This window comes from Platalea leucorodia, assembly GCF_965183815.1.
Source record: "Platalea leucorodia genome assembly, chromosome: 13".
NCBI classification, from domain to species: domain Eukaryota; kingdom Metazoa; phylum Chordata; class Aves; order Pelecaniformes; family Threskiornithidae; genus Platalea; species Platalea leucorodia.
In genome coordinates this window covers 16,123,312-16,151,042 of record NC_138835.1, presented here as the reverse complement: position 1 = coordinate 16,151,042, position 27,731 = coordinate 16,123,312, and the positions used below count along the sequence as shown (strand labels likewise).

Here is a 27,731-nt window from a genome sequence, read left to right as displayed (position 1 = left end):
ACCCGTCCCACGGGCACCCCCGAACCCCGCTGCACCAGCGCCCGCCCGGCCCCCGGGGCAGCGGGCCGATGCCCCCCGGGACTTCCAGCGGGAAACCCCCGGTGAGCCCCGGGAGCGGTGCAGGGGGGTTCTCAAACCGCCCCCGAGCCCCGCGCCCGCTCTTCCCGCTGCGGTGCACGGCCCCGGTGCACCGATCCCCCCTGCACCGCCCGGCTGCCGCCAGTGCACCGGGTCCTCGCTCAGGACCAGTGCACCGGTGCCAGTGCACCGGGCTGCGCGGTCCCCGGGGCATCACCCCCTCCCCGGTGCACCGCCCCCCCCCGGTGCACCCCCTCCCCGGGGCATCACCCCCCTCCCGGGGCATCACCCCCCCCCGGTGCACCGCCCCCCCCCCGGTGCACGGCCCGTCCCGGTGCGGGGGGGGCGGGAGGGGGGCGGGAGGGGGGCGGGTCCCCCCCGCCGTTACATAAGGGGTTACGTCAGGGCGCGCGGCCCCGCTCGTATCCCGCCGCCGCCCCGCCCCGTCCGTTCCCACGCCCGGCCCGGAGCCCCCCGCCGCCGCCGCGCCCAGGTGAGCCCCGCGCCGTGCCCGGCGGGGAGGGGAAAGGGGGGAACCGGGGGCGGCCGCCGTCGCCGCCCCGATGCCCGGCCTGTTTACACCGGGGGCGGCGCGTACCACGGCGCCGGGGGTGCGGGGGAACGGGCCGCCGCGCTGAGCCCCCGCCGCCTGAGGCGCCCTGGCGGCGCGGCGCCCCGGCTACCCAGCACGGGGTGAGGCAAACCGGGCCGCCGCCGCCGTCGAGGCCCGCCCCTCCGCTGGGGAGAGGCCGGATCCCGGCGCGGCTCCCGCCGCTCCCCCCCCCCCTCCCGCCGCCGCCGTGGTTCGTCCCGGGCCGCCGCGATTGGCCGAGCGCTTAAAGGGGCAGGCAGGGCGCGCTTTTCCGCCCTCCGACGCGGCGGCGCGTGCCCCCTCGCCCGCGCGGCGCTCCCCGGCGCGGCGCTCCCCGGGGCGGGGGGGGGGCGGCGGCGGCGGCGCCATGGAAACGGCGGACGGCGGCCGCCGCGGGACACAAAGGGCGACGCGGCGGCGGGCGGCGCGGCGGGGCCCCATGGCGGCGGCGGCGGCGGCGGCGGGGCCCGGCCCGGGTGTCGGCGGCAGCGGTGGGGCTCCGCGGTACAGCCTGCTGGCCGAGATCGGCCGCGGGGCCTACGGCGTGGTGTACGAAGCGGTGTCGGGCCGTAGCGGCGCCCGGTTGGCGGTGAAACGGATCCGTTGCGACGCTCCGGAGAACGTGGAGTTGGCGTTGGCGGAGTTCTGGGCCCTGACGAGCCTCCGGCGGCAGCACCCCAACGTGGTGCGCTTCGAGGAGTGCGTCCTGCAGCGGCACGGCCTGGGGCAGCGCATGAGCCACGGCAACAAGCGCAGCCAGCTCTACCTGCGCCTCGTCGAGACCTCCCTCAAAGGTACCCGGCCCCCCGGGGCACCCCGGCACCGCCGCCAGGCCGAGGACCCCCCCCCCCCCAGCGCCGTCCCCCCGGGATGCCACCCACCCCGGGTTATCCCCCCCCGGCACCCCGGGGCTGCCCCCGCACTCTGGGATACCCCAGGCAGGGTGCCCTGGTGTCACCCCCCGTGCCCTGGGGCACCCTTCCCAGACACCCCCACCCTGGGCAGCCCCCTTGTCCCCCCCCAGCATCACCCCGTTGCTCAAATCCCTCCTTGCCATCACCTGCCCTCAGAGGACCACCCAAAGCTCCCCCCCGCCTCTCACAGCACCCCTCCCTCCACCTTAACTCACTTCTTCGCCGGTATAACCAGCCCCGGGCTCCCCTTGCTGCACCCGTGCTCATCCCAGTCCCATCTGTCCCCCCCTCTGTCCCCCCCGCCAGCCCTGGGCCCCCCCTGCACGGCAGCGGTACCTGCCCCAGGCATGCTCCCCCTGCTCCCATCACCTGCCTCAGTCCTGTCCCTGCAGGGCTCCCCCCAGCACCCCTCGTTGCTGCCACCCACCCCAGGGACCCCTGCACAGCATCACCTGGCCTGGGCCCTGCCCTGTGCCCTTGGGCTCTCCCTGTGCGTCGCATCCCCTTCCTCTGTGTGCTGCTCCCAGGGTCACCCTTCCCTAAGCCCCCAGCCCGTAGGGTCCCTCCTTGTGCCCTGCACCTCTGCAGCACCCCAGCCCCGTGCCTCTCCTGAGGGACCCCGTTGTCATCTCCAGGCTCAGACCCAGCCCTGGGGAGCATCCCTGCGTGCTGCCCTCAGCCCTTCCCTGCACCCCCTGCCAGCGCTTACCTCCTCCTCTGTTACACCCCCCTCCTGGGGCTCCCTCTGCTACCCTGACCTGCACCACAGCCCACGCGTGTCCCCTGGGGACCTTCACCGGTCTCTGCCCCAGTCGCACCAAGGGGACATCTCCCCCCTCTCCACCTGATGCACAGTCCTGTCTCCTCTGAGCACCCTGAGGCTGCAGCCCGGTAGGGTGCCCTGCCTGCTCCCTTGAGCTCTTACAGCTTTGGGACCGTTCTTTGTGCTCTCCTGTCCCTGTTCCCAAGTGCTGGCTCTGTGGGGATAGCCCTGGAAGCACCAGTGCCTGTAGCCTGGGCTGACACCCCCAGCTTCCCCTGGGGTCCCTCAGCAGCATCACGGGGCTCTCAGGGGTCACCTTCTCCTGCCACAGCCGATGACTGTGATGGTGACATCTCTGAAACGCTCCCTCCCTTCCTCTGCTCCCTTGGCTGCTTGTCAGACCCAGCTCTGCCAATGTGCGATGAAGATGTGGAAAAATACTGGAGCCCTATCTCCTCGATGGCCCTGCGCCCCGCAGCCAGAGCCAGCTCACCCCAACCCCTCCTTCCCCAAATTTGGGTGCCAGGACTCCCGTACACTCCTTGGGGGGCTCAATCTCCCCGTGCCCCCCCAGTGCAGGCAGCCTCCAAGCCCTGTGCCAGGCACAGACTTGATGTAAGGCTGCCAAGACCCATCCTCGGAGCAGACCTCTGGCTCTGACTGCCCCTGCCCTGCCTGTCCCCTCCGTGCTCCGGGGGGGGACATGTCTGGACCTGCCTGGATCTCCCTCATGCAGACCTGATCCTGCTCTCCCTTCACACCCCCCCCACAACCACCCAAGGGAGCCCCTGCCAGAAGGGCAGTGTCCTCATTTTGGTGTGGCCTGGGTGCTTCCTTTATGTGCCCTCGCGGGCACGACTCCCCGGGAAAGGAGCCAGCTCTTCCCTTTGCTGAGTGCGTGCCCAGCTGTAGCAAGTCAAGCTTCTCCTGGCAGGTGCAGGGGTTTCCTGCCCCCCTTGCCATGTTGCACACCCTGAGAAGGGATGGCACGGCTTGGGGATAGCTCTCGGGTAGCTGTGGGTGCCCCCCATCTCTAGGTGGGGAGAGAGCCCCCTGACTTCCCTGCTGGGGGGGGCTTTGCCTGCCCCGGTCCCGCAGCAGCCCTCTGAAGAGGGGAGCAGAGCTGGGGTCCCCATGCCAAGGCCAGAGAGCAGCAGTTTCGCTCCCCAAACCGGAGTGCATTCTCCCCTCCATCTGCCTTCCTCCTGACTGCCCTCCCAGCTGCGTTATCTGCTGGTCACAGGCTCTGGCAGAGGCTGCGCTCGCTGCCTACCCAACCTTTGGGTCTGATATGGCACTGATAAATATTTTCAAAACAGAAGCCAGGGCTAGGTGAGCCTCCCAAGTCTGCTTGCTCTCCTTCCCTGCCCGCAGCATGCGAGCTGCGTGCGTGGAGCCGCCGTGCTGTCGCTCCGGCCGAGGTAGCCGGCACGTAGCTGTGCTGCCGTGCCATTCTGCACGACCGCAGCTGGGCTATTTACGGGCCTGCACAGATGCTGTGCCAACGCGCCGGGGCTCAGGGCACGGCGGGGATTAATCGGAGACTTTCTGAATTGGGAGCACAACTGTCAGGATACCAGGCGATGTCGGGTCTCAGCTACAGTGCGGAGCCTGCACCTTCATCACTCTAATGAGATGTGGAATAATAAATTTAAGGGCAGAGTGTAAAAAGGAAGCTGGAAGCCTGCAGGAGAGACATGTACTTGAGCAACGTGCCCTGATACGTGCACACCGTCAGGGCTTGTGCACGGCCACGTGCCCCTCTTGTTCCTAACCCATAGCCGTGACAGAGCTGCTTTATTAAGTGAACAGCTATAGGGTATTGCGTCCTAGCGTGTCACCCACGGGGCCACCGACCGCCGCTGGTGCCTGGCCACGCTCGCAGGCTGCCCTGGCGTTGCCCACGTACGTTGCCGTCAGTCCGAGCACCCAGGCTTCGTGCTGCTGGCTCTCGTCTCTCCGGCGCAGCCTCGTTGCACAGAGGGAGTCAGAGGTTACAGGCAGCAGTGGGTGCTGGTTCTGCTGTCATTACATTTTTTTTCCATGTGATGCTAAGCAAATTAGCAAGCTGTTAACGAGCTCCCAGGATGGGTCATGGGAGGGCCGCTGCAGGGACGGAGAGGTTAGTGCAGGCCATCCTGCGTTTGGGCAGGGAGCGTGCGGGGATGCTCGCTGGGCGATGGAGAACAGGTCTGGCCTGTCATCTGCATCTCTTCAGCTCTTGGCTGCTTGACTTCAGTTTGCTAACATCTCATCTTTAGGAAGCGGCTTGCCAGCTCTTTATGTTTAAAGCTGTTTGTTATGAAGTTAGGAAGATGATTTAACAACTAAACCACTCTCAGATTATAGAAGGAAAATGAGGAAATATTACTCTTGGCTTAAGCCTCCACTAGCAGCGCTCCACCCAAAGTGAAATGCATGGTGCTTGCACCTACTGCTGGGTCAGCGGCGTTCTCCCTGCGCTTGCTGAGGTTCAGGGGCCAAGTTTTAAATCGGAGCCTTCGTTATGCTAAAAACAAACCTTGGCTTGTCAGAGCCAGCAGGTCCCTGCTGCTGGCGAGCCGGTGTTTGAGCCGCTTCCCTGCGGGAAGGGGCTGTCGGCAGCGCTGCCGTGTGAATGCTCTCGCCCTCCCGCCTGCATGCCCCGGCCTGATGCTCCTGGCCGTGCGTGACGGGCGCGGGGCTCTGCCGCGCTCCCCGTCGCGGTGCGGTTCCCGGCTGAGAAGAGCCAGGCCCTCCTGCTCCCCACGCTGGGGCTGTAGGGATGCCGAGGGGAGCAGGAAAGCAAAGCCCTGTGCCCTGCTGCAGCGTCGCTGGGGTTTAGCAAACCCGAGGCGGCGGCAGCGGTGTGAGCTGGGGCTGTCCTGGCTGTGCAAAGGTCTCCGCTCCTGGAACGAGCGGCCTCTGCTTCAGTTTCCATGCTGTCACGCTAGTCTCACCAAAGGGTGACTTGCACTGGAGGAGCTGCTTTTCCCGGTCAGCGTTTTGGTTTCCAGAGCCAAGCTGTCCTGTGCTGCTCCCAGGTGGCCCCGGGGCTCACGTGCTGAGCCCCCCTCCAGCACTTTGGGCTCTCATTTGGCCCCTCAAAGCACACCCAATGCCCTGTATCTCCAGCCTGTTCACGGTCCCTCCCATCCCCCAGACCTAACCTTCATCTTCTGCTGAGGGCAGGGAGGTGCAGCCAAATCCTTCTGTTGTGCAGACTTTTATTTCCATAGCAGTAGCCATGGATACAGACTGTTTGTGCAAATAACCAATATTCCCACCCACACCGATCCCTGACCATCGCAGGCATGGGCGCCGGGCAGCCCGGGGCTTGGTGTGCCTGGTAGTCCTTGGCTTTACCTGCTGCTGGAAGTTTCCTTTCCCAGATGCTCTCTAGGGCTTTGCTAAAACAAAACCCAACTTTGTCAAATGGGTGGAGTTAGTTAACTGCTTTCAAAACACTCAAATTCGTCTGTGTGACTTGTTAACTGTGGCAGAAGTGAGTGGTGTCCTCCAGCTTCTCTCTTTATGGTGCTTGAGGGTAAAAAAAAAAAAAAAACAACCTAGTTCCTAGAGCAAAATGATACCCTGGTTGTGTGTGCAGGCTCTGTCTGTCGCCTGGGTGCTCTGTGCCGGCAATCCTGGCATCGGCTAACGGGGCCGGGTCTGCTGCCGGCGCATTGCACCGCGATGCCAGGATGCCCTGGGGAGCGCCGGCGGCAGACCCAGCACCATTAGCCGATATGATGCTGTTGCATTTCTCCACGTGTCTAATTTACGTGCGAGAGAGTGGTTTGCTTTGGCAGGGGGATTGTGGAGTAAAAGCTGGATGCAATGAATTGAACCTGAGATGCTTGAAGAGCTCAGCAAGATGTCTGGTGAAGGAAGAAGCTGTTCGGGGCATAATATTGAGCAGCAGCGCTAACGAGCGAGGCAAGAGTTATATTCGTTAGCGTGGCTGAGATTGTACTTAAATGTTGTTTGCTACTTGGGCCTCCAGTTTCCTCTCTTTAAAGACTTGTTGGCACTTAACGTAAGCGGTATGAAGTGGCAGAGCTCCCCTAGCACAAACACAATGTTTAAACACACAAATTTAGTCTGAGAAGAGCCAGTGTGCTGCAAGGCTTTGGCGCTGGTGTGGCTGCTCTTAGCGAGGCTGTGCTGGCACAGCATTAAGGGGTGCGATTTACTCCCCGCTTGCAGTTATACCAGTAAAGCGTAAGGTATGAGGCAGCCTTTCCCTCATGCAGCAGAGCTCAGGTGGGAGAGCTGGCATTCACATAGAACTGATTTTTTTTCCTGTAGACTCGCTGCTAATTGTGCTTTTAGTTTCTGCTGCTTTGGCTGTTAGAGCCCGGGGAGAGTTGCCTGATGGTAGCACAGGAAAATAACCCTCCGCTTCCAAGTTCGCTGCAAGCGCCTGAGAAGATGCGTGCTCGGCTTTACTCGCACGCCTGGGAACGGGTCCCTGAGCTGGCTCCCAGGCAGTGGGCTCCGATGATGGTGGCAGTGGGCTCCGATGATGGTGGCGCTGGTGCGTGGCACTCAATGGGATCCTAAAGCGCTTGAAGCCACAGCAGTGCCAGCGTCGCTGCTGGTATCCTGCAGTGCGATAGGTCCCGGTCACGTTCCTAAGGCCTTTACTATCTGCATAAACCAGACCCGTTCCTTGCCCGTGCTGAGTTAGTGTGGACATTTTGTAATGTGTCTGAAAAACCCACTCTTGCTTTTGTCTCCTTCGGTTAGGTGAGAGGATCCTGGGCTACGCGGAGGAGCCGTGCTACCTGTGGTTCGTCATGGAGTTCTGTGAAGGGGGAGACCTCAACCAGTACGTGCTCTCACGAAGACCCGACCCAGCGACAAACAAGAGCTTCATGCTGCAGCTGACCAGCGCCATTGCCTTCCTGCACAAGAACCATATTGTCCACCGGGACCTGAAACCAGACAACATCCTGATCACCGAGAAGTCCGGCACCCCTGTTCTCAAGGTGGCCGACTTCGGGCTGAGCAAGGTCTGCGCTGGCCTGACTGCTCGGGGTAAGGAGGGTGGGCACGAGAACAAAAATGTGAATGTGAACAAGTACTGGCTGTCTTCGGCCTGCGGCTCCGATTTCTACATGGCGCCCGAGGTCTGGGAGGGACACTACACCGCCAAGGCTGACATCTTCGCCCTTGGCATCATCATCTGGGCCATGATTGAAAGGATAACTTTCATCGATGCCGAGACCAAGAAGGAGCTGCTGGGGACCTACATCAAGCAGGGGACCGAGATTGTGCCCGTTGGGGAAGCGCTGCTAGAAAACCCAAAGATGGAGCTGCACATCCCTCAGAAACGCAGGACTTCCATGTCTGAGGGGATCAAGCAGCTCTTGAAAGACATGTTGGCTGCTAACCCGCAGGATCGACCTGATGCCTTTGAGCTTGAAACCAGAATGGACCAGGTTACATGTGCTGCTTAAATTCAGGGCAGGGCACCGCTGTGCTTTGCAGCTGGGTAAGTGATCCGCAGTTTTTATATTATTCTGTCTGCTGTACCAGCCCAATAATGTACTTTGTGGTGACACAAAGGAGTCTTTTATGTTCCCAGAGCTATTTCGATAGTGACTCATCAGAGCACTGCTTCTGAGTTTTTTTTCCACCTATTCTACTGCAAAAATAAAGTAGAGGTGGGAAACAGAATTAGCAGCTGCACGTTCTGCTGCTGCCCAAAGGCCCAGCGGAGCTGGCAGGGCTGGGCAGGGGCCCTGCTCCTCGGAGGTCCTGGCCAGCGGCTGAGACAGGCTGGTGCACGGCAGACACCTGCGAGCACCCTCTGATATCAGCTGTGGGTCCGTCCATCCCTCCCAGAGGCAGGGAAGGAGCTGCCAGTTCTGCCTCCTCTGCTGCGCGGTAGAGTTTCTGCGGTCAGTGCTGAGAGCACCTCGCTGTCACGCACCGTCCCCTTCCCTCGGAGACTCGGGACAGCTCGGGGCTCGGTGAGCAGGCACCGGCTGGAGTGGCAGGTCTGTCTCCGCACAAAGCTGTTTCCTTTGCTTTCGCCTACGAGGCGCGTGGGTCCACCTCGTTTCGTTCCCTGGCTAAAGGCAGGGCTTCCCTTTGGCGCGAGCTGCAGTTGCCCAAACCCGGTAGGATGCTTTGGTCTCCAGCATCTGAGTTCGTAGACCTGCGTCTGCTCAGGAAGGAACCTTACAAAACATCGTGCTCAGACTGGGCTCAGCTCTGTTCAAGCAGAGTCCCCTCCCTTCTCCCCCCAGCTTGGTTCCTAAATAGTCCCAAGCTCAGAGGTCCCGGTCCTGGGGCCTGGGTGGTCACACATGAACTGGAAGGGCCCCCAGGGACGTGGGGTAGCTGGCGGCGTCACTGACCAGTGACACCGAAGGACTGGGAGGTGTTGCCTGCATGGCAAAGCTGTCTGTAAACAAGAGCTGTTACTAGGGATTCTCCTGGCCAAACACTCCAATGAAACTGAAAATATTACAGATTACAAGGGGCAAGGCTGACGTCTTCCCGGCCCAGGTCCTTCTCAAGCTCCTGCAGAGCTGCCTGACCGCTGCTGGTCACAGGAGCCCTCTGAAAGCCTGCCTGTGTCAGGGGCTGGCAGTGCAGCTGCGGCTCCCCAGCCCTTACCTCGCCCTGAAACCGCACAGATCCCGCTGGACCGGAGCAGACCGCGGATACAAGAGAGCAGAGAGGGACCAAATGGCTGCTGTAGCCAGCAAACACCCGGCCTTCAGCCTTGCAGCCGATGGCCGCGCACCTAGCCCGCTCCTGAGAGCGAGCCTCCAGCAGCAGGGCGGTGGGGAAGGCGGGGGCGTTTTGGCAGGTTTTGCTAGAAAACCTCCCCGCTGCCCACCTGAGGGTTCCTGAGCTTACGTAAAGCGAGGCGCTGCCTGTCCCCTCTCTGCGCGCGTGCCCGGGTAAGCTTTGTGCCGTTTGCAGAGAAATGGGAATATAGAAATGGAAAGGCCCGTGGGGTGGGTCTGGTGGTGTCACTGCTGGTTTGTCCAAACTGGTTCACAAACCATCCCCTCCACACCCTGGCACAAAATATTTCACGCCCTTGAGATCTCCAGCGCAAGTAATTGATGCGACTGCTTCTGCCTGGGGCTGGGGCTGGGTACTGGTCCCAGTGCAAGTGTGGGCTGGGGATTAGGGTGGGAGAGTGAATCTGCAGAAATGTCAGCCCTTGAGATGGGTGTGATAAAGCCCTGGGGCACGACGTAGGGTGCCCTGCTCCTGCCCCAGGACGAGGCGTGGGTCTCCTTGGGCGGCTGGGAGCCGCTCTGCTGCGTGGCGGAGGGTCGGGTCAGGGTTTGCCGCCGCCGCTGCCATCTGCCATCGCTCCGTGCTGACACGATGCTGCTGAGTTATGCAACCAGCCCGTGCCCTCCGGGGAAAATTCATCCTGCGCATATCTGCAGAATAGTACACGCAGGGATAACAAACACCGAGGGGACAGTCCTGCCCCGGGGCTGTTTGCTTAAAACCCAGCTGCCTTCTGCAAAACCTCCCCCTCTCCATCCGCGGCCGGAGCCAGCCGTGAGTCTGCACCGATGGCTCCGTCGGCGACGCAGCTGCAGCGGAGATGGATGCACTTACATAACGCAGCCCGGCATACGGAGCGTGGCCGCTTGGCCCAGAAGAGGAGCCCCGGCACGAGCCGTATGTTCACCGCAAACCCAGAGCATCGTGCTGTGGGGAGCGTTCCTCTGCCTTGTTTCTGGGGCAGCAGAATACTTGGTCTGCTTTCCTATAGGATTTTCCTAATGCGTTCTCTATTTGTGCATTCAAATCAGCCTACTTCTGGCTGTTATTAAATGCAAATCTTAAATCGGAAACCAGCTTGAGAAGCTTAAAATGGGATTTAGAGCAGGGCCTGAATTCTGCTCTCAGGTAGTTTAAGTTGACCGAGAAACTTAAGTAACCTCTTCCAACTTAATTGTGGCACTGGTGCGTAGCTTGTAGTGCTGCTGGGTCGTGCAGCGAGCTCCTCTTCCCCAGGGCAGCTTCAGACCCTGCTCAGCCTTGGTTCATGCCATAACCTGGAAAACTGTAACCCTCCCTGACCCAGGCAATCAGATTTTTGCTTATTCTTTGGTATGCCACCGACTTTTTCTGACTTTGCTTCATGTCCCAGCAGCTTTGCCTTTAGTTCTGCTACAGATGCTGCACGTACCTGCAGTCAGCAGGCTTCATGCTCTGTTACCCTTTCGAAATGCAGATATTAAGCGTCAGTTCTCAGCCAGGAAAGTGTTTCTGGCTTGGTTTCTGCTGGACGCCAGGGTGTCTGGGGTGGAGATGAGCCTGCTTATCTCCTTGCTCCCCTCAGCAGCGCTGCTGGTGGCCCTGGGGCTGTAGGTCCGGCGGAGGTGGGCAGCATTTCCCTGGGCCAAACAAAGGTCTTTCTTATCTGAAGAAGGCTTCCCTGCCTTCTGCCGGAGGAGTTTATCTAAAGCCTGAGATGGCTGTTCCCAAAAGCATGCCTTTTGGGCAAAGAGGACAAAAGCCTTTCTAGGACAATTGGGGAGTGGCTGGATGGTGCTGGGTACCTGCTGATCCTCTCTTGATTGCGGTGGGGTAGCCCAGCACCGTGACTGCACCGCATGCTGAGGAGTATTTCACCCCTTCTTGTCGGTACTGGAAGGCTGGGTCCTCTCTCCTCCTTTCCTGCAACGTGAACATCTTTTTCTTTGCATATCTTTTTTTGTAGCTGCCCTCCGAGTTCCCCGGGGCAGGCGAGGGGCCTCCGGTGGAGGCTGCGTCAGTGGGACCCTCTCACGGGGTGGGTTTGTGCGGTGTGGGCTGAGCAACCCTCACGCAAGTCGCTGAGGAGCGAGGTGCAGCGAGAGCTCGTGGCTGCGTGCTGCTCGCTGGGGTGGCACCGGTCGTCTTGGCCACAGAAGCAAGCGGCAGCATCACCCGCCACAGCTGTAATACATTTAAGAAACTTTGTAGTTTTAATTCACGTAGGACATCAAACCGCGATGGTTGTGATCAGTGTAGAAGGCAGCTCGTTTTGGTAGATCCTATTCCATGATATTTTCACTGTGGATAAAACAGGTCTGATTTTAGGGTGGATGCTCAAGGTGAACGGCAGGAATCTGTGCCTGCGGCGTGGTGCGGACTGCAGCATCTGGGGGCTGCCCTCAGCAGCAAGGTGTCTGACAGCCGAGGCCAGCCCGGTTCGCTCCAGCCCTCCTCCTCCTCCTCTGTCGCTGGTTTTGATCATTCCCGTTTCAGCTGAAAGTAACCGTTTGCATTTGCATTGTTCTCCTCTTTGTGTTCTCAAAATGCAACGGGAGCTGATGCTGAACAAGCTCATCTGCTCTCCCTGCGTGATGGTGTCGGTCCCCAGCGAGAGCTCTCTGGTGCTGTGCCCAGCCGCTCCCGAGCACCGCTAATGCACCGCTGCCCGGCAGCGTTTCGGACCTGGCGGGCAGGGATCGGGGGCACATCAGCAGCATCTCCACGAGCCCCATGCGGTAAAATCTTACCCCGCTGGCCAGGAACAGGCGAGCGAGTGCAGCAAAAGGATAGCAGTTTCCTTTCTGAAACAACGTTGGTTTTGACTTCAGACTGTTTTCAGTGTGGTTTGTGAATCTCGACATGGACAAAAGCCATGGGGCGGGAAAAGCAAGGTCAGTTCCTCTTCTCGGCCGCAGCAGTGGGTGCAGCATCGCAGGGCCGCCCCGTGGAGAGGTGGCATCTTTTTGGGCAGCGTTGATTCTCCCTGGGGAGAAGTGAAGCTCTGAGGATGAACTGGGTCACATCGCCTCTGGCCAGATGTGTTAGTGTTTGCGTTTGCTCACCGTCACCCCTGTTCTCCCTCCTGGGGGAGGCCGCTGTGGCTGGATTTAAGGAAGCTCCCAAGGAATGCGTCACAAATATACGTACAGAGCACGAGGAAGGACTTAGGAGACAAAGCAGGCTCTCAGCCCCCTTCCCTCGTGCCCTGTGTTCCCACGCAGGGGTAGATAACATGATTAACACGAGAAGGTGCTGGGTTATCTCTCCCTCCCCTGCGCTGAGTCCTCTGATACCACGCAGACCACGTTGCCACCTCCCATCTCTGCCGTGACCCACGCATTAGTGTCATCTTCCTTAGGTGCTGGATGAGGACTCCATGGGCTGCTGGTTCATATCCTGCTGATGCCGAATGAACATTCGAGCTGATTAAAACTATAAGTGGCATCAGTGGAGGGATTAAAAGCTCTTGAACAAGCCCCTGAAACAACGTGCGTCAATGGAGTGAGCTCTCCTGTCTCAGAGCTGCGAGCTCGGGGCTGCTCAAGCAAACGCCTTCCCTGAAAATGCTCCTACTCCAGGGAAGCACGCCCAGAAACGCTGCCCTACTTGCTAAGGAAGCTGCACCGCAGGAGAGATCTTCCAGAAAATTCTTCACGCGATTGCCCCGACCTGATGTCCGGGTGCCTCTCGCAAGCCTGCCTTCTCAAACAGAAAGGCTTTTTTTTCTGATGGCAGCCTGCAAAGGCGGCATCTCTTGGTTAACCTCTCCTGAAAAGCAGCGTGCCCGCGGCCCTGGCTTCTGCTCCCAGCAGCAGAGGCAGCCTCTTCCTTGAGAAATGCGTTCCTCAGGCACGGATTTCTTTAACGAGATTTCCTAGGGCTAAGGGATTTGAGTAATTTGCTGGGCAGTGGCAGGTCTCTCCCGCGGCTTGAGCAGGTCTTTCCCGCTGCTCCGTTGCTGTCACCCGGTGTCTGTGCAGAGCCCCTCGCCCGTTCCCGGTGGGAGAGGACCTGCCCCTGCTGAAGGGGGGAGCTAAATCCACCCTCCCCAGTTTTTTTCCATGTAACTGAGCTCAGAGCTCAAGTTTGGGCAACAATTAAACTCCTGTTAACTCCTGGAAAATTACCACCCATGCGTAGCACGAGGGGTGACGAAGCGAAGCAGGGCCCTGGCCTTGGGGTGAAGGTTTGCACGTGTTGCGGTGACTTCAGCCCCGTCCCCCGCTGCAGGAAGCCCTCGAGGAGCCAGTGGGCAGAGCTGACAGCGGCGGGGAGACCCCCAGGTCCCTCCATCGGGCAGCTGGGTCCCGGCTTTCATCGGACCATCATCACCGCTGCTTCCCCGCACAACCCCTGGCCTCAGCCCCGCTGGTCCCTCCTCTGAAGGTTGTGACATCCTGAATGATGCATTTCCAATACAGAAGTGACATCGCGTGCTGTTCCTCTGCTGGGGTCAGACTTGCTGCTGGATGGGATGTCTGCAGGGAGTTTACCAGGTTGCAAACAAACTGGGTGGAACATGCTGGGGGCTTATGCGCAGAGTTGAGCATTTCTGTGTCCTGAGCTCAGAGGACGGGAGGGTGCGGTGCCAGGGCTGCGGAGGAATCGGTGCAGCACCCTTGGTGCAACAGGGGCCGTGGGGGATGCTGTGCCTTGGGGCTTTGGCCAGAGCAGGCACCGGTGCAGCAAAGATCTGCCCTAAAATCCCTGGCACTGAGCATCCTTGTGGGCTGTTGCAAGTGCAGCATGGCTGTACTGCAAACCTATCCTGCTCTGCTTTCAGTTGCACCAAAACGGATTTTAACCAGCTCTTGCAGAGGCACTTGAGAAGCCCGAGCTGCTGCTGATGCACGGGGCGCGCGGTGCCGGGCGTCCCCGGTGTCACAGCCCCTTCCGCCTTTCCCGGGGTGTGCGGATGCAGAGGACCGGGAGCCAGCGCTCACGGGTGCATCGCCTGGACCCTCAAGGCCAGGCTCTGCCGTGGTGATGCTCGTCCTCGTTCCAGCCGGGCTGTCACCGCAGCGAGCCCCACGGCCTAACTGGGACCAGTGGGAAAGCTCTTGGACTGGGCTCCCTCTCCAGTGTCCTCCAGCCCTTCCATCCAGCAGCCAAATGACTCCAGCACCGATCTGGTTACCGTTGCACCTTCCACCCGGCACAGTTGTTGTAGGCATTGCTGTTCACAGTCATTGCTTGGGGCCGTGTGACGAGAAGGCGTGCGCTCATCTTGAGTCCTCCCAGAGCCGCAAACGATGCTTTAATTAAGGCTTGGGAATGAAGAGAGGTGCAGAGAGCGCACTGAACCAGCGATCCCGCTTGCTTTACCTGCCTGCAGCCTGGGTCGGGTGGCAGCAGGAGGGCTGGCAGGATGCTGTGAGAATACAGCAACTGGGACAAAACTGCTGACATACCTGACCTCTTTCTCCTTTCTTGTTTTTCTTGCAGGTTTATTTACCAGGGACCCATAATCTCCATTATTTACGTGCAACGAGGGAAGTCAAAGATAAGGGAAGATGACGATACAGAAGATCCCTGGTCTGCAGGATCTCTGGCAATGTGAAACCTTTGGGTGTTACTTTGTTTTGTTGGGGAGAGGTGTTCTGGGGGTGCGGGAGGGGGCTGTAGAAGAGCACGGGCCGGCGGCTATCATGCTTATGAGACTTTTAAACAAGACCCAGAGAGCAGAGCCGCCCCTGCCCAGCCCTCCCCCTGTCTCCTGTGCTGCCACTGACTCAGTAGATGTTTCTAGAGACGATCTGGTTCCATAAGGAGGTGGGAACTGGCGGCCCGGCAGCGAGGTGTGCTGCCAGGCACCAGCTCGGAGTCCGGCTGGGCACAACTTTGGGTTTAAAGCTATTGCTTTCGCCTAGGGGAAACGGGAGCAAAGTGATTGCTAGGTTTGCACCGGGAGTGCAGTGCTTTAGAAAAAGTGAGTCTCTCAGACCACATGTTGCAAGCAGCTAAAAAATTTCATAGCCAGGCAGCTTCTGAAGAGGGGGATGCTGCCCAGGCTGCGAGCAGTTGACGTTGGGATAGGGTAGCATAAAGGAGCTGGAAAGCCATTCGGCGAGGCAGGTCCGCTGCTGCGAGGGGCAGACCTTCATTCTCCCCAGGCTGGGTCTCGCTGGGGACGTTCGTTACCGTCTTTCTCTGCAGAGGGCAACGGGGAGCCCGTAGGTACGTTTCCAGTGGACAGCGTCTGCGTACAAGAGAAACAGAAAGGCCGCTGCTCTGAGCTGTATAATGCCAAACTTCAGTTGTGAGGAACAACACTTGGGAGAGGAGGAGGTTTGGCCTAAATGGCTCACGGGCTGGATTCTAGCCTCCGGCAAAACACTTTTCCTTGCTAGATAACTATGTCCAGGAAGCAAAAGGCAATGCTGCTGTTTAGCTTTGGTTACAGTACAGTACGGCTCAGGTAAGGAGATTGGAACCTCAGGCTGAGCAGTTAATACTCGACTTCCTTGCCTATATTTAGAGCAACACTAATATTCTGGGGCTGACCCCGCAGTGATGGTCTTTAGACTTTGCTCACTGTAAATGCAATGTAAAGCACCACCTCTTCTCCACCCTGCAGGTTCTGAACCAACTAAAACGTTTCTCACCAGGCTTAAATCACCCGGCAGCAGTTTGGGGAGCGGGCTGGTCTCACCCAGCGTCGCTCCCGAGCTGCCCTGGCGCTCAGCCCTTCCCGCAGCGGGAGCTGGCCGGGGCCACAGGCTGGAGGGTCCCCCGACCCCCTCGTCCCCGGCTCCGGGAACGGCCCCTCGCCTGCGCGCCGGCTGCAGCTTTCCCGTGCCATCCCTGGAAGGTTCCTGAACTGGCAGCACCTCCTTGTATCTGCTCAGTGTACGTTGCTGACCTCATGGGAACGAATGGAAACGCAGTCAATTCACGTGGGCCAAGGCCGAGCTGGAGCAGGGGGAGGAGGGAGGGGTTTCTTTTTCTCTCTTCCATCTATTCCAGGACACAAAGCTAAGGCTGTCGCTGCAGGAAGGCCAGGTCCCTCTTAGGAGGACGATGCCAGGAGGTTCCAGATCATGTCTGTGACTTGTGAAAGTCTGGACAGCAGAAATTCAGCGCCAAGCCCCTGTTCCCACGCTGCTCTTCTGTTTATTCCTAGGGATGCTTCTGTGGGCTGTGGCCAGCCACAGCCAGAGCACGGCTGTGCAGGCTCCCTCCAGGCTGGTTACTGGGGTCTGAGCAGTTCGGGGTTGGTTAGCAGGCGCTGCGCTCGGCCCTGGCCCTGGCCGCAGAGCGCTCTCGCGGGCTTTGAACAAGCGCCCTGCCTGCTCCCGCAGCTCCCTAACTAGCGGCAGGTCCCTGCAGCGGCCGTGCCGAGGAGCCGCGGGCGGGTTTCTCCCCCAGCTCCTGGGGAGGGCTCGCAGAGCCCTGCATCCCGCAGGAGGGCTGCGGCGAGGCGAGAGCTGAACCCCGTAGTTGACAAGTACAGCGTTAGTGCCCTGACCACTGGACCATCCTTCCTCCGCCCGACAGAGCCTTTGCTCCTGACTGTTACAACTGTTATAACCGAACCCTGGCTTGAACGGCTGCAGCAGGAGGGGTTTAGCCTCCCAGCCCTGCTCAGGCGGCTTTCCCTGCTGGAAGGGCCCCTCACCGGGCGTTACGTCCCCGGAGAAGGGAGCTTCCACGTGTGGAAACCAAGGCTTAAATGCAGGGCGTGGAGATGGAAGGTGGTGAGCAGGCTGCTCGCCGGGACCGCTGCCTGCTGCCAGCGCCCTGCTCCTCTCTGGGGACAGGAGCGAGCCTGGCAGGGTCACCCCTCTCCGGCCATTCTTCAGGCCATCTTCAAACCACACGTCTCCACCTCAGCTTTTGCATTGCAGATGTGTTTGTTTTTTTTTTTTTTTTTAAAGCAGCTTGATGTTAGTGAGCTAGACCGTAGTGCCTTACTTAGGATTTAGCAAAGGCTTCCGAGGATGAGACCTAGGGCTGCTAGCCTTTGGCCAATGTGGATGTTGCCCCGGTTAGTTTGTCCTTTTAAGAGCATTTCTCCCTGATGATTTTGCTGCTGTTTGTGCTCGTCTCCCCAGACTAGATGGGAACCTGCCTTGTGTTTACAGCTCCTAGCATCTCTCCTCCCAGTTACTTTGGCCCAGACCCACGTTCCCTCTGGAACGAGGTGGGAACGGGGAACAGCTCAAACCTGCACATGCTGTGGGATGGGGGATGTTTAGGTTTCTCTTCCCAGCTGGGTCTATGGGGCATCTCCTGCCCAGCTCCCGCAGGCTGAACTTCTCCTTCCGCTGTAGATGTTTTTGGCATTAGGATGCGCCGCTGGGAAAACTCAAGTAGCCCCGAGCCTGCAACCCGTTGCCCAGTCCGGGGCCAGGCTGTCTCCATCCCTTCCTGGCCGCGGTGAAGCTGAGCATCCAGGTGCTGGGGGCCCGGTCAGTGCGGGGGGAGCCAAGCACCCTCTCCGCAACCCTGCCGCCCTCCGGGCTTGCGGGGCCCCAGCCGGTGCCCGCGCCGGGGGAGCGATTGTATGAAACTGTTTACTTCTGACTATGCTGTTTACAAGGGGGATGTGGGGTGGGTGGGGGGAACAAGCCAAGCCTCAGGAGGATTGGGAAACGTGTTATCTGCACCAGCCTGCAGCAAGGTCGACACCGCCGGCATGGTGCGGGTGTCGCGGGGATCTCCCGGCCGCACTTCGGTCCACGGGGAGGAGAGCGCGGAGGTGGCTCTAGCCTAGAGGGGTTAGATTAGCTCCCCCTTGTCCCCTTGCTGCTGTGTTTGAGGTTCAGCGGTGCTAGTGACAGATAAGAGTTACCCCTGTGGTCTTCCTTTACTCCTCAGGACCCAGCTCCTTCACATATCAGAGGCTCCCGGAGCCTTTCTGGAGCAATAACACTTAAAACAAGCATTACCATCGTTGTGGAAATCCTCCATTGTGTGCGTTGTGTGTCTCCTCCGTATGCAGTACCGAGTCTGGGTTTAAGCCAGCCTGCCGAACGCCATGGGGCGACTGCTTCAGGGCACGAACTGGGACGCGTTTCCCTGTGCTTTCTGCAGGTCACGAGAGCAAGGAAACGTGGCTGCTTTCCGTGGTTACCCCAGGCGTGCGCTGCCCAAGCCTCGCACTACAGCCGCCGGGGCGAGGGGGGCTCCCGGTCCCATTTCGGCGCCACTGCTGCAGGACGGGGGTGCGGTGCTCAGCCCCGCGCCGGCTCGGCCGTGCCGCAGGAGCAGGCTGTGTGCTCTGCCCCGGCTCCTCGCAGCCTCCCGTCCCGTCAGCCGGGCTGCACGGGCCCACGGGGCAGCATCTGGAAAGCAGAGCCCCCGGCTCCCTTGGCAGCGGGACGTGGCCGACGCCGGTGCTGCTGGCTCCCTCACCAGGGTGCTTGCCGGGAGCCGCTGCCGGTGGTGGGCAGAGCTGCGCCGCAGCTCCTCTGCCGCGCCGCTGGTCGCCGGCCACGTCCCAGCCTGTGGCCCTTCGTGTCCAAAAGCATTTCACGCTTCGGAGCAGGGTGTTGGGGCGGTGGGCGCAGCTGGAAGGGAAGCGCGGGGAGCTGCTCTCCTCCAGCTGCGATGGGAGACAAATCCTGTTCCTCGGCAGTCTGCCCAGGCGCTTCTAACGCCAAGGGCGATGTCCAGGCTGCGGGACGAGCTCGCAGGGGCTAAAAGGGAGTGCTTGGTGTCCCTGTCCTGGCACCTGTCCCCATCCCGGGCCTTCAGCTCCCTCAGCCAGCGAACCCCAGCAGCTTTGCAGAGCCGCTTCCCTGCAACACCGGGGAGGTGCTGGAGCCCCAGCAGCGCTGGGCGAGCCCCGGGACGGGGGCACCCTGGCCCAGCCCCGCTGCGGGCTCCCTCCGCTCCCTGCAGCCCTGGCGCTGAGCTAGCAAGAGCAGAAGGCTTAAACCCAGACTCCAAACTAAAGATAATTATATTAGTAAATGAACGTGTATTTTTCTTTTTTTTTTTGCACAGAAGCTGGTAATCTAGGACCTACGTGTGAACAACTTTATATAAATATTTTTTGTACTTGGTTTACTCGGGTTGGTATGAGACGTTCTATTTAAGTTCTTTGAACACTGTGGATACCCTGATGTGTATGAGTGGCAGAGGCTTTGTAAATTAAGAGACGTTTGTGTGAATAAAGCTATTTGATGGGGTTGAAAAGCCACACACAACTTGAAACCCAAGTTTTGTGCGTTTGTCCTCAGCTGTGCTGCCAGCAGTGGGTTTTTAATGAAGGGGAGCAGTGGTGGGTAGACCAAGGCCCTAAAGTGGTACCAGCTCCATCCCAGAGGGCAGGTCTAGCTAAGCCTGGCCTGACCCCGGGGGCTTAGGGCACTAAACCAAGGCACGGCGACCGGTGCCAACCAGAACATGGCTCCCTGGCACACGGCACCCGTGGCCGTTTATCCTCGCCTCGGATTAGGATTAGCCCCGTTCTCGCTGCAGACACCAAGTAGGCCATGGCGATTAGCGGGGCAGACGAGCTCAGCCCCTGCCGGCACGCTGCCTGCCCCTTCCCCGGCAGCCCCGCGGTTCGGCAGCCGAAGAGGCCGAGCAGCCTCTCGCCCAGCCGGCCACCCGCTCCAGAGGCGGCTGCAAACCCAGCAAGGAAAATGCCCTGCAGAATTGCCGCTTTAGTAGCCACAAATATTTTCTCCCTTTGTGCAGATCCTCTGCCCCAAATCCCAGAGGCACAGACCAAGTCGGTGCACAGCAGCCGGGACCCCCGGTCCCAGAGCTGACGTCCACGATGGGAAAAGTGCAGCGAGGCTGAGCCACAGCCTGCAGCAACGAGAAGTTTTCCATCAAGCAGGGAACGGCAGCCAGCGATTTCCCGGGTATCGAGCAGCTTGGGGCCACCCCGAGCCAGCGAGGGCCACAGGGCCTCCTGGCACGTGGGGCCATGCACTGCCGCTCGCCAGCCCTTGCGTAACGGCCCCGCAGCCTTGGGCGACCCGGGACGGCCGCAGCACCCGTGCTCGGACGTGCTCGGTGGCCAGTGCTCCCCTCCGGCTCCCTCCCCGGCAGCCCCAGCACCGCCGGTGGGCTCCCGCCCCGTGGCCATCAGCATTGTGCTCCCTAATTGCTGCCGACAGGGCCCTAAAATGGGTGCTTTCGGCTGCAGCGGGGCTGGTCGGCCCTGGCTGGAGCGATGCCGAGGGGCCAGGGCTGCCCTGCTCACCAGCAAGCGGGGGGGGGGCCCGAGCCGCGTTTCCCCCAGCCCCGCAGCTTCCAGCTGGGTCATCTCGGGGCTGGGGGGCGTCGACTGCGTGGCACCCACTGCGAGGGCAACCCTGGGTGCTCAAACATCCCCCCCAGTCCTGCCCAGAGCATCCTGCCTGCAGGCAGGGAATGGGCAGGGTCGGCCCAGGTCGCACTGGCCGCGGGTGCAGGACAAGCCCTGAGGTTGTCCCCGTCCCGGTGACGAGTGCAGCTGCAGAGAGCAGCTGTGCCACTGCTGCCGCTGCGTGGTCACCGCCTCGGTGCTGACGGGGTGAGCGGGGCTGCTTGCACCATTGCTGCAGGGGGGGCTCCCTCACGGGGTCCGGATCCGGATCACCGGCATCCCGCCGGATGCGGGAGAGGAGATGACGTTCACGGCACCGCGCACTTGGCTGTGACCGGACACAGAACGTGCTCCGTGCGCTCCCACGGCCCCCAGCTCTCCTTAGCTCGGCCCCTGCAAACGTGATGAAGACGAGATCCAGCAGGAGCTTGGGATGGGAGCCCGGGTCAGCTCGCACGTGTGCCACCACGCTGCAGGCAAGAAACCGGTAAGGGCAGGTGACCGCACGGCACAGCCGACAGCCGAAAAGCTTTTAACATCATTAACAGAGAGAGGTTGGTGTCAGTCACCAGCAGAAATGTTTCACTCTGGATTTGCTCTCTGGGGACCTGCTATTTCGTATGCAAAGAGGGCTGCGCAGCGCCACGAAGACGCTTCACTTGCTTGATAGCTGACAAAAGTACCCCAGCCCCAGCCCTCGCCTGCCCTGCCGCTCCCTGGGGACCGGGCGAGGGCACGTGCGGGGCGAGAGGGCACGTGGCAAAGGCCACGGCCAGGCAGCAGGGCGAGGGTGGGATAGGCAAGGAAACCCATGGTGGCCACCATGGCCACGAGGCCGGACACGGTCCCGGGTGCCAGCTGGGCAAGCACCAACTCCACCTCTGGGGGATTCAGTGTCGGAGAGCCGTGGCGAGACGCTGCCACCAGCTTCGCTCTCCCTCCCCCTGCTTCGACACATGGCAGGAACATTTTTCAAGAGCCTCCTCTCCACAGAGGGTCTGGCGCTGCGTTTTACAGCTAGAGCACTAAGTCCTTCAGTGCCAAACATCAGTCCATATTTCTTTTAAGATCTCTTGAGCTCCTCAAGCAGCAGCCACTTAAGCAGTCCTCGCTGGCCCACAGGGACACCAGCTGCTCGAGCTGGTGGGAGGAGAGCGAGGCCTGTTTTATTGGTACAGGACACTCATCTGCCTCATCGCCACGTTGATGAATAGCTCTACTTTACCCCGTGTCAGGCTCCAGCAAAGCAGAGGATGAACAGCTAAAGCTGCGGTAAGCCCACACACTGCGCTCAGCCGGGGGAGATGACTCAGACGCGGCGCTTCGTGCGGGTGGAGGTGACGATGAAACGCGAGGGTACGAAAGCCGGCGCGCTGGTGAGCGGGGGCTCTGCTCTCCCCACCGGCCGCCGCGCCGCGAGGGTGGACCCTCCTCGCCCTCTGTCCCCCTCTTCGGCCGCAGGACGGCCACGGGGGTCCTCGGCACAGGGACAGCCCAGCCCCGGTGCTCTGCCGTGGATGGCATCAAGCTGTCACTTATTAAATACCTTTTATCCCCTTGCGCACAGCATCCCAGCAGCTCTCCAGCGCCAGCTCGGACCGGAGCAGCGCGGCCCCGCAACGTGCGTGGGACGGCCACGGCCACCCCGTCCTTCCTCCCGCAGAAACCCCCGGCAGCCCCAGGGACGCCAGCCCTGCCCGGGGCACGGAGCGAGGGGAGCACCATCACCCGAACCACCTCCCGATTCCAACCAAGGCTTCAGAAAAGAAAGATGGCCAAGTCAGAAAGCCAAATCTGGGTTTTTTTGCCTGCTCTCTGCCTCAAACACGCAGCTGCGGAGCCGCACGGGGCGCAGGGTGCCCACCCCGCGCAGGCAGAGGCAGCAGCTTCGCCCAGAGCCGCTTCAGGTCACTCTCAGTTCCACAAACAAAAGCCACTTCTGGTCTCCGGCTCCTTCCCTGGCAGAGTTCACGGCCCGCGCTTCTCTGGGGACCCAGACCGGCTGGGGGGCAAGCAGCAAGGGCGGGAATTAAGACCTTATTTCCTCTGCCAGAGATAAGGTCTTTAAACAAGCTTCTCAGCCAAGAACTTTAATTTTTTTTTTTTACAGATTTCGCAAGGGAATCTTGTTCTCCAGAATTGCATCCGCCTCCAGCCCCACTTAGAGCTGCCAAAGCCTGTGCTTCCCCCGGGATCAGCCTGCGAGCGGCAGAGATGGATGAGCTGCCACGGGCATGACTTCACCCTTGCTGTCCTGCTGCCGCGCCGGGGGCTGCCAGTATTCCCAGAGCAACCCCCCTGCTCCAGCCGCGCGTTGCGGCCCCGCCAGCCCCCACGGATCAACCACATGGACCCCAGCCTCAGGGCTGGATGAGGTCCCCGGGGTGAGCATCCCTGCGAGCAGCAGCAAAGCCTGACCCAGCGGCACACTGCTCCGAGCTCCAACTCTGCTCCCTCTGCAAGGATCCAGCCCCGTGGTCGCTCCCAGTTTAATGCTCATTCCCACTCCGAAAAGCCTTCTGGGGCACTAAACTGGTTGACCTCCCCTCTTCTACAAACCCAAGCAGGTCGTTATCTTACCACGAGCCTCAATTCCTCCTTGTACCACAAAACCACCCCAAATCTGGGCCCTATGTTTGGGAACACGGACAAACGTTCTCCGAGCCTTCAATGGCAAGAAATAAATGCCCCTGCCTTGCTCCTGCCCTGGGGGTTTGCAGCCCCCCCTTGCTTCGGGGCTGCTGTGGGAACGAACGCTTCGGGCTGATTCACCCGGCACGTCGGCACTGCAGGCGAACGCGCCAGCCAGGCGGTAAATCGCAGGACGCAGGCTCCCGCTCTGCCCGCCGTGCTCTGCCCGCTGCTACTGAAGGTGCTGGTCACCATGTTCCCAGCGGGACGAATGCTCGAGCCTCGGAGCTGCTTTCGTGTCCCATGGCCTGGGGAGGGCGGACGCCCGGCTCCCTGGGAATTCTGCATCCTGACGTTAGCCCGACCGCGCTCCCCGCCGCCGCAGCCCCGAGTGGGGACGGACTGCGGGTGACGACCACGGGACAAGGCTGGAGGCTCAGCAAGTTTCCCCCTTCCCATCTTCGCTCTCTGCCCCACATCCGAGCAAATGTGACCCCCTTGGGAAGTTTTCCCGCAAAAGGGGGGATGCACGCTCGCTGCTCGGATGAGCCTGCCGGCAAGGGCCGTCTCGTGGGATCTGGGACACGACAGCCTGCCTTGAACTTATGCTCAAGGACATCTGTCTTGCAAAGCGCAGCACAAGGCTATCCGAACGGGCTTCTGATGAGCTTCCAGCAAGATAAATGAGCTGCCGTGAACCTGCTCCCCCTTCCTGAGCTGGATCACCGGTAAACCAACCCCTGCTGTAGCCTGCAGCTCGGACGAGCTCTCACCTCTCACATCCCGCATGCGGCTCCGAGTACGGCTGCCGGAGACTGGAGGGTCTGCCCGTTCTGTCCGTCCTAGGGCTCCCCTTGGGTGCCAAGACCTGTCCGGGCTGTCCGACCACCAAAGACTCAGCAGGGGAGGAAAGGAGAGCTAACGGGTAAAGGCTCCCTCACCGGAGGAGACCCGGGCCCTCAGCCCTGCACGTAGCAGAGCTCAGGGCTGGGCACAGCCCAGGGAAGATTTTTGCCCCAAAACAGCCTCTAAACCCACAAATTTCTCGGCTTGCTGTAGGCAAACAGCTCCCCCAAACTCCAGCAGGTCCAGGCGGGGGGGCTCCCTCCCAGGGTGCCATTAGTGGGTGTAATGAGCTGGAGATAATTGCTGCATCTGGGATGCAATTAACTCCTTCCTGGCCTGGGCCAGCTGGGGCTTTTGCATCCCAGAAGAGCAGTTTCCCCCCCCAGGTTCCTTGGAAAACCTCTTCCTTCTCAAAGCGAGCCTTCTGAATCACAGCCTGACGAGGAAAGCGAGTTCCCTGATGTGCGGCGATGATTTAGATTTGGGATATATCTGGAACGTATAATTTATTTCAGGTATATGAGGCACCAGTGAAACTGGGAGCAAGCAGTGAGTAAATCAGTCACCCCCGTGTGGTGATGGGATTTGAAGCAGCTCAGTGCAGCCAGCCGATGGGCAGCTCCGCTCCGAAGGTCCCGCTCCCGTGGGGCCAGCAATCGCCAGCAGTTACGGGTGCCGTCCTGGGATGCAGGGACGCAGCCAGGAACCCTGGAGGAGCTGGGGACGTCGGGACACTTCCATGACAGCGCTGCCAGCAGCGGCCGTGGGGACACAACCTCCAGCGGCGAGGTCTGGGTGAGCAGCCAGCGGCCCCGGGACAGGGATCACCGAGCTGCTCCAAACCCGACGCCCACCTTCACCCGTGAGGTCCCACCTGGAAGCAGCAGAGGAAGAAGCAGGCACCGGGTCCGTCCTCCTCCCTCTCCCTGTGCCGGCCTCCTCTGCAGCAAATTACTCCTTCAGAAATGCAGTGGACATGAAATATGATGACAGAAATTGCCAGCGACTTTTAATTTGGGTTCTGCCAATTCCTCTGTTTCACCTATTGATTTTCCATACAGATGAATCCCCGCTCCCCGCTCTCTCTGACAGGCACTATCTGGGTGTTTTGCTTACCCCGAGAGTGGAAATACATGTTTTATTAAGTGTCAGAGCCCACTAATAAGAAGAGGGAGGAAAATCAATTGTCTGCTTATATCTTGATCTCAAAGACAGGACTAACAAGTTCTTTAGTTTGATGCTGTGGGCAGGAGGACAGGGCAGACTGACAAATGTGGCAGACAACGGCTGTCAGCTCCGCTACAGAGACAGCTCAGCTGGTGAGAGAGGGGAGAAAAGGGGTACATAGTGCTTGATTTTTTTCAAAAACACCGTTGTATCTGTATTAATTCAAAAAGATTTATAGAGTGCTATAAAATCCTACAGCTGAATTGATCCCTGACGCAATGCTACTGAAAACGGTGACATTTCAGCTGCAGACTATAAGCAGGTTTATGCTCATGTTCCTAAAATCAAGACAGTGGCTTGGCCAGCTCTTCTGGATAGGGCAGCCAAAGGGTTTTTCCATGCTACATTGGGATGACGGTTAGCTTTTATAACGGTGAGAAGTACGAGCAAGCTCAGTGCAAAAGTCTCTGCACAGCTCCAGCAACAAACCCAACGGTGCACGGCGCTGGGCTCGCAGAAGGGGCTCGGGTGAGGTCCTGACCCTGCCACCGGCAGCAGCACAGCTCGCGAAGCCCAGGACTTCACCCGCGCCGCCCGGGAAGCTCAGCCGCTGCGCTCAGCTCAGCTGTGCAATGCTTTCGTCTTCGGCTTCCCCCTGCGCCAGGTCAGTGCTGGGTGCAGGAATCATAGAATCATGGAATCGTCAAGGCTGGAAAAGACCCTTAAGATCATCGAGTCCAACCGTTAACCTATCACTGCCAAGTCCATCACTAAACCATGTCCTCGAGCACCACATCTATCTGTCCTTTAAATCCCCCCAGGGATGGGGACTCAACCACTTCCCTGGGCAGCCTGTGCCAGTGCTTGACCGCCCTCTCGGTGAAGAAGTTGTCGTGGTTTAACCCCAGCCAGCAACTCAGCACCACGCAGCCGCTCGCTCACTCCCCACCAGTGGGACGGGGGAGAGAATCGGAAGGGTAGAAGGGAGAAAACTCGTGGGTTGAGATAAGAACAGTTTAATAATTGAAGTAAAATAAATTAGAACAGTTAAATAGGCAAAGCAAAAACCGTGCACGCAAACAAAACAGAACAAGGAATTCATTCCCTCCTTCCCAGCGGCAGGCGGGTGCTCAGCCATCCCCAGGACAGCAGGGCTCCATCACGCGTAACGGTTACTCGGGAGGACAAACGCCATCATACCCAATGTCCCCCCTTCCTTCTTCTTCCCCCAGCTTATATACTGGGCATGACGTCATATGGTATGGGATAGCCCTTGGGCCAGTCTGGGCCAGCCCCCCCCCCCCCGGCTGTGCCCCCTCCCAGCTCCTTGTGCCCCCGGCAGAGCAGGGGAAGCTGAAAAGTCCTTTACCACTGTGAGCGCCACTTAGCAACTACTTAGCAAGAACAAAACGTCAGTGTATCATCGACATTGTTCTCCTCCTAAACCCAAAACACAGCCCCATACCGGCTACCAAGACGAAAATTAACTCTATCCCAGCTGAAACCAGGACAAAGTTTTTCCCCATACCCAACCCAACCCTGCCCTGGCGCAGCTTGAGGCCGTTCCCTCTCGTCCCATCGCTTGTTCCTGGGGAGCAGAGACCGACCCCCCCGGCTCCAGCCTCCTTTCAGGCCATTGCAGAGAGCGATGAGGGCTCCCCTCAGCCTCCTCTTCTCCAGGCTGAGCCCCCCCAGCTCCCCCAGCCGCTCCTCCCCAGCCTTGTGCTCCAGCCCCTGCCCCAGCCTCGCTGCCCTGCTCTGGCCACGCTCCAGCCCCTCCATGGCCGCCTTGGGGTGCGGGGCCCAGCGCTGAGCACAGCATTCGCGGGGCGGCCTCGCCGGTGCCGAGAACCCCTGAACAGCCCAGCCCGCGCCGGCTCGCAGGCAGCCGCGCTCTCCGCCGAGAGCCATTAAACACAAAGGTCCCCCCGCCTCGTCAGAAATCGTGGGATGCGAGGGTGCCACGGGCAACAGCCACAGGGTGCGAGCCTTGCTTTAAATTCCTCCCTGGCATCGGGCCCGGGCGGTGGCTGGGCCGGGAGGCGAGGTGAGCTGGGCCTCCCCAGGACGACTCTCGCGTCCTTAAGCCCTCGGACCACCGAGGCTGAGGGAGAAGGGCAGGCCCGGTTCCCAGCACACACAGCCCGAGCGACGGGATTGGGATCCATGACGTGAGCCTGAACACTCATCTCCTGCAGAAACCCGGCGTTGGTACCGAATACTGATCTCCGCTCGCCCCAAGCAAGGCTGTCAACCTTCTTTCACTCATATTTGTTATCTTCCTTGTCTGTTAGAGAATCACACCTGACAATTGTATAGTTAATCTCTTGGCAGCTGTGAAATGAAACGGTAAGCTCCATCTGCCTTGAGAAGACGCATTGATTTCTTAAAATGACAGCTCGCCTCCTCCCTTGATGTTCAAGCAGAGGCTCAGGGCTGGTGTTATGGATCTTGCCTATCATCATTCAATTAAAAAAGCTTAGCGGCGATGCACCAGCTAAGCGTACAAGACGGCATTAAGGCTAAGCCCTGACCCAAAGATTTAATCACAGGGAGTATGAAGGCACCTTCAGAGGCAGGACGCCTGTCCAGCCTGCTGATGAATGCACCGGCCGTGGTATTGACCTTGCCACCATGAAGCAGAGGAGCCAGTCTCTTCGCCGCAGCACCACAGCTGCCTGGCCAGTCGGGTCCCGCAGCGAAGCAGAGCAGGAAAATCCCTTCCCACCCAAAAGGAAG

General features: G+C 60.0%; 1 protein-coding gene across 4 annotated transcripts; it reads left to right on the top strand.

Annotated features, from left to right (window-relative positions):
- Positions 1-1,022: 1,022 nt before the first annotated feature.
- Positions 1,023-17,613, top strand: STK35 (serine/threonine kinase 35; the record flags this gene model as incomplete). Of its 4 annotated transcripts, XR_014229643.1 has the most annotated exons (4): positions 1,038-1,464; positions 7,079-7,826; positions 13,310-13,575; positions 14,525-17,613. XR_014229643.1 is itself a non-coding variant. In XM_082325750.1 (3 exons), the coding sequence occupies 2 exons, from the start codon at positions 1,038-1,040 to the stop codon at positions 7,789-7,791; spliced, it is 1,140 nt and encodes a 379-aa protein (XP_082181876.1). In that variant the 3' UTR covers positions 7,792-7,826; positions 14,525-17,612. The 4 variants fall into 4 exon arrangements, 3 of the variants coding, with proteins under 3 accessions (XP_082181876.1, XP_082181875.1, XP_082181874.1); XM_082325750.1 differs by lacking the exon at positions 13,310-13,575 and having other exon boundaries at positions 1,023-1,464; positions 14,525-17,612; XM_082325749.1 differs by lacking the exons at positions 13,310-13,575; positions 14,525-17,613 and adding an exon at positions 11,635-13,303.
- Between the last annotated feature and the right edge of the window lie 10,118 nt (positions 17,614-27,731).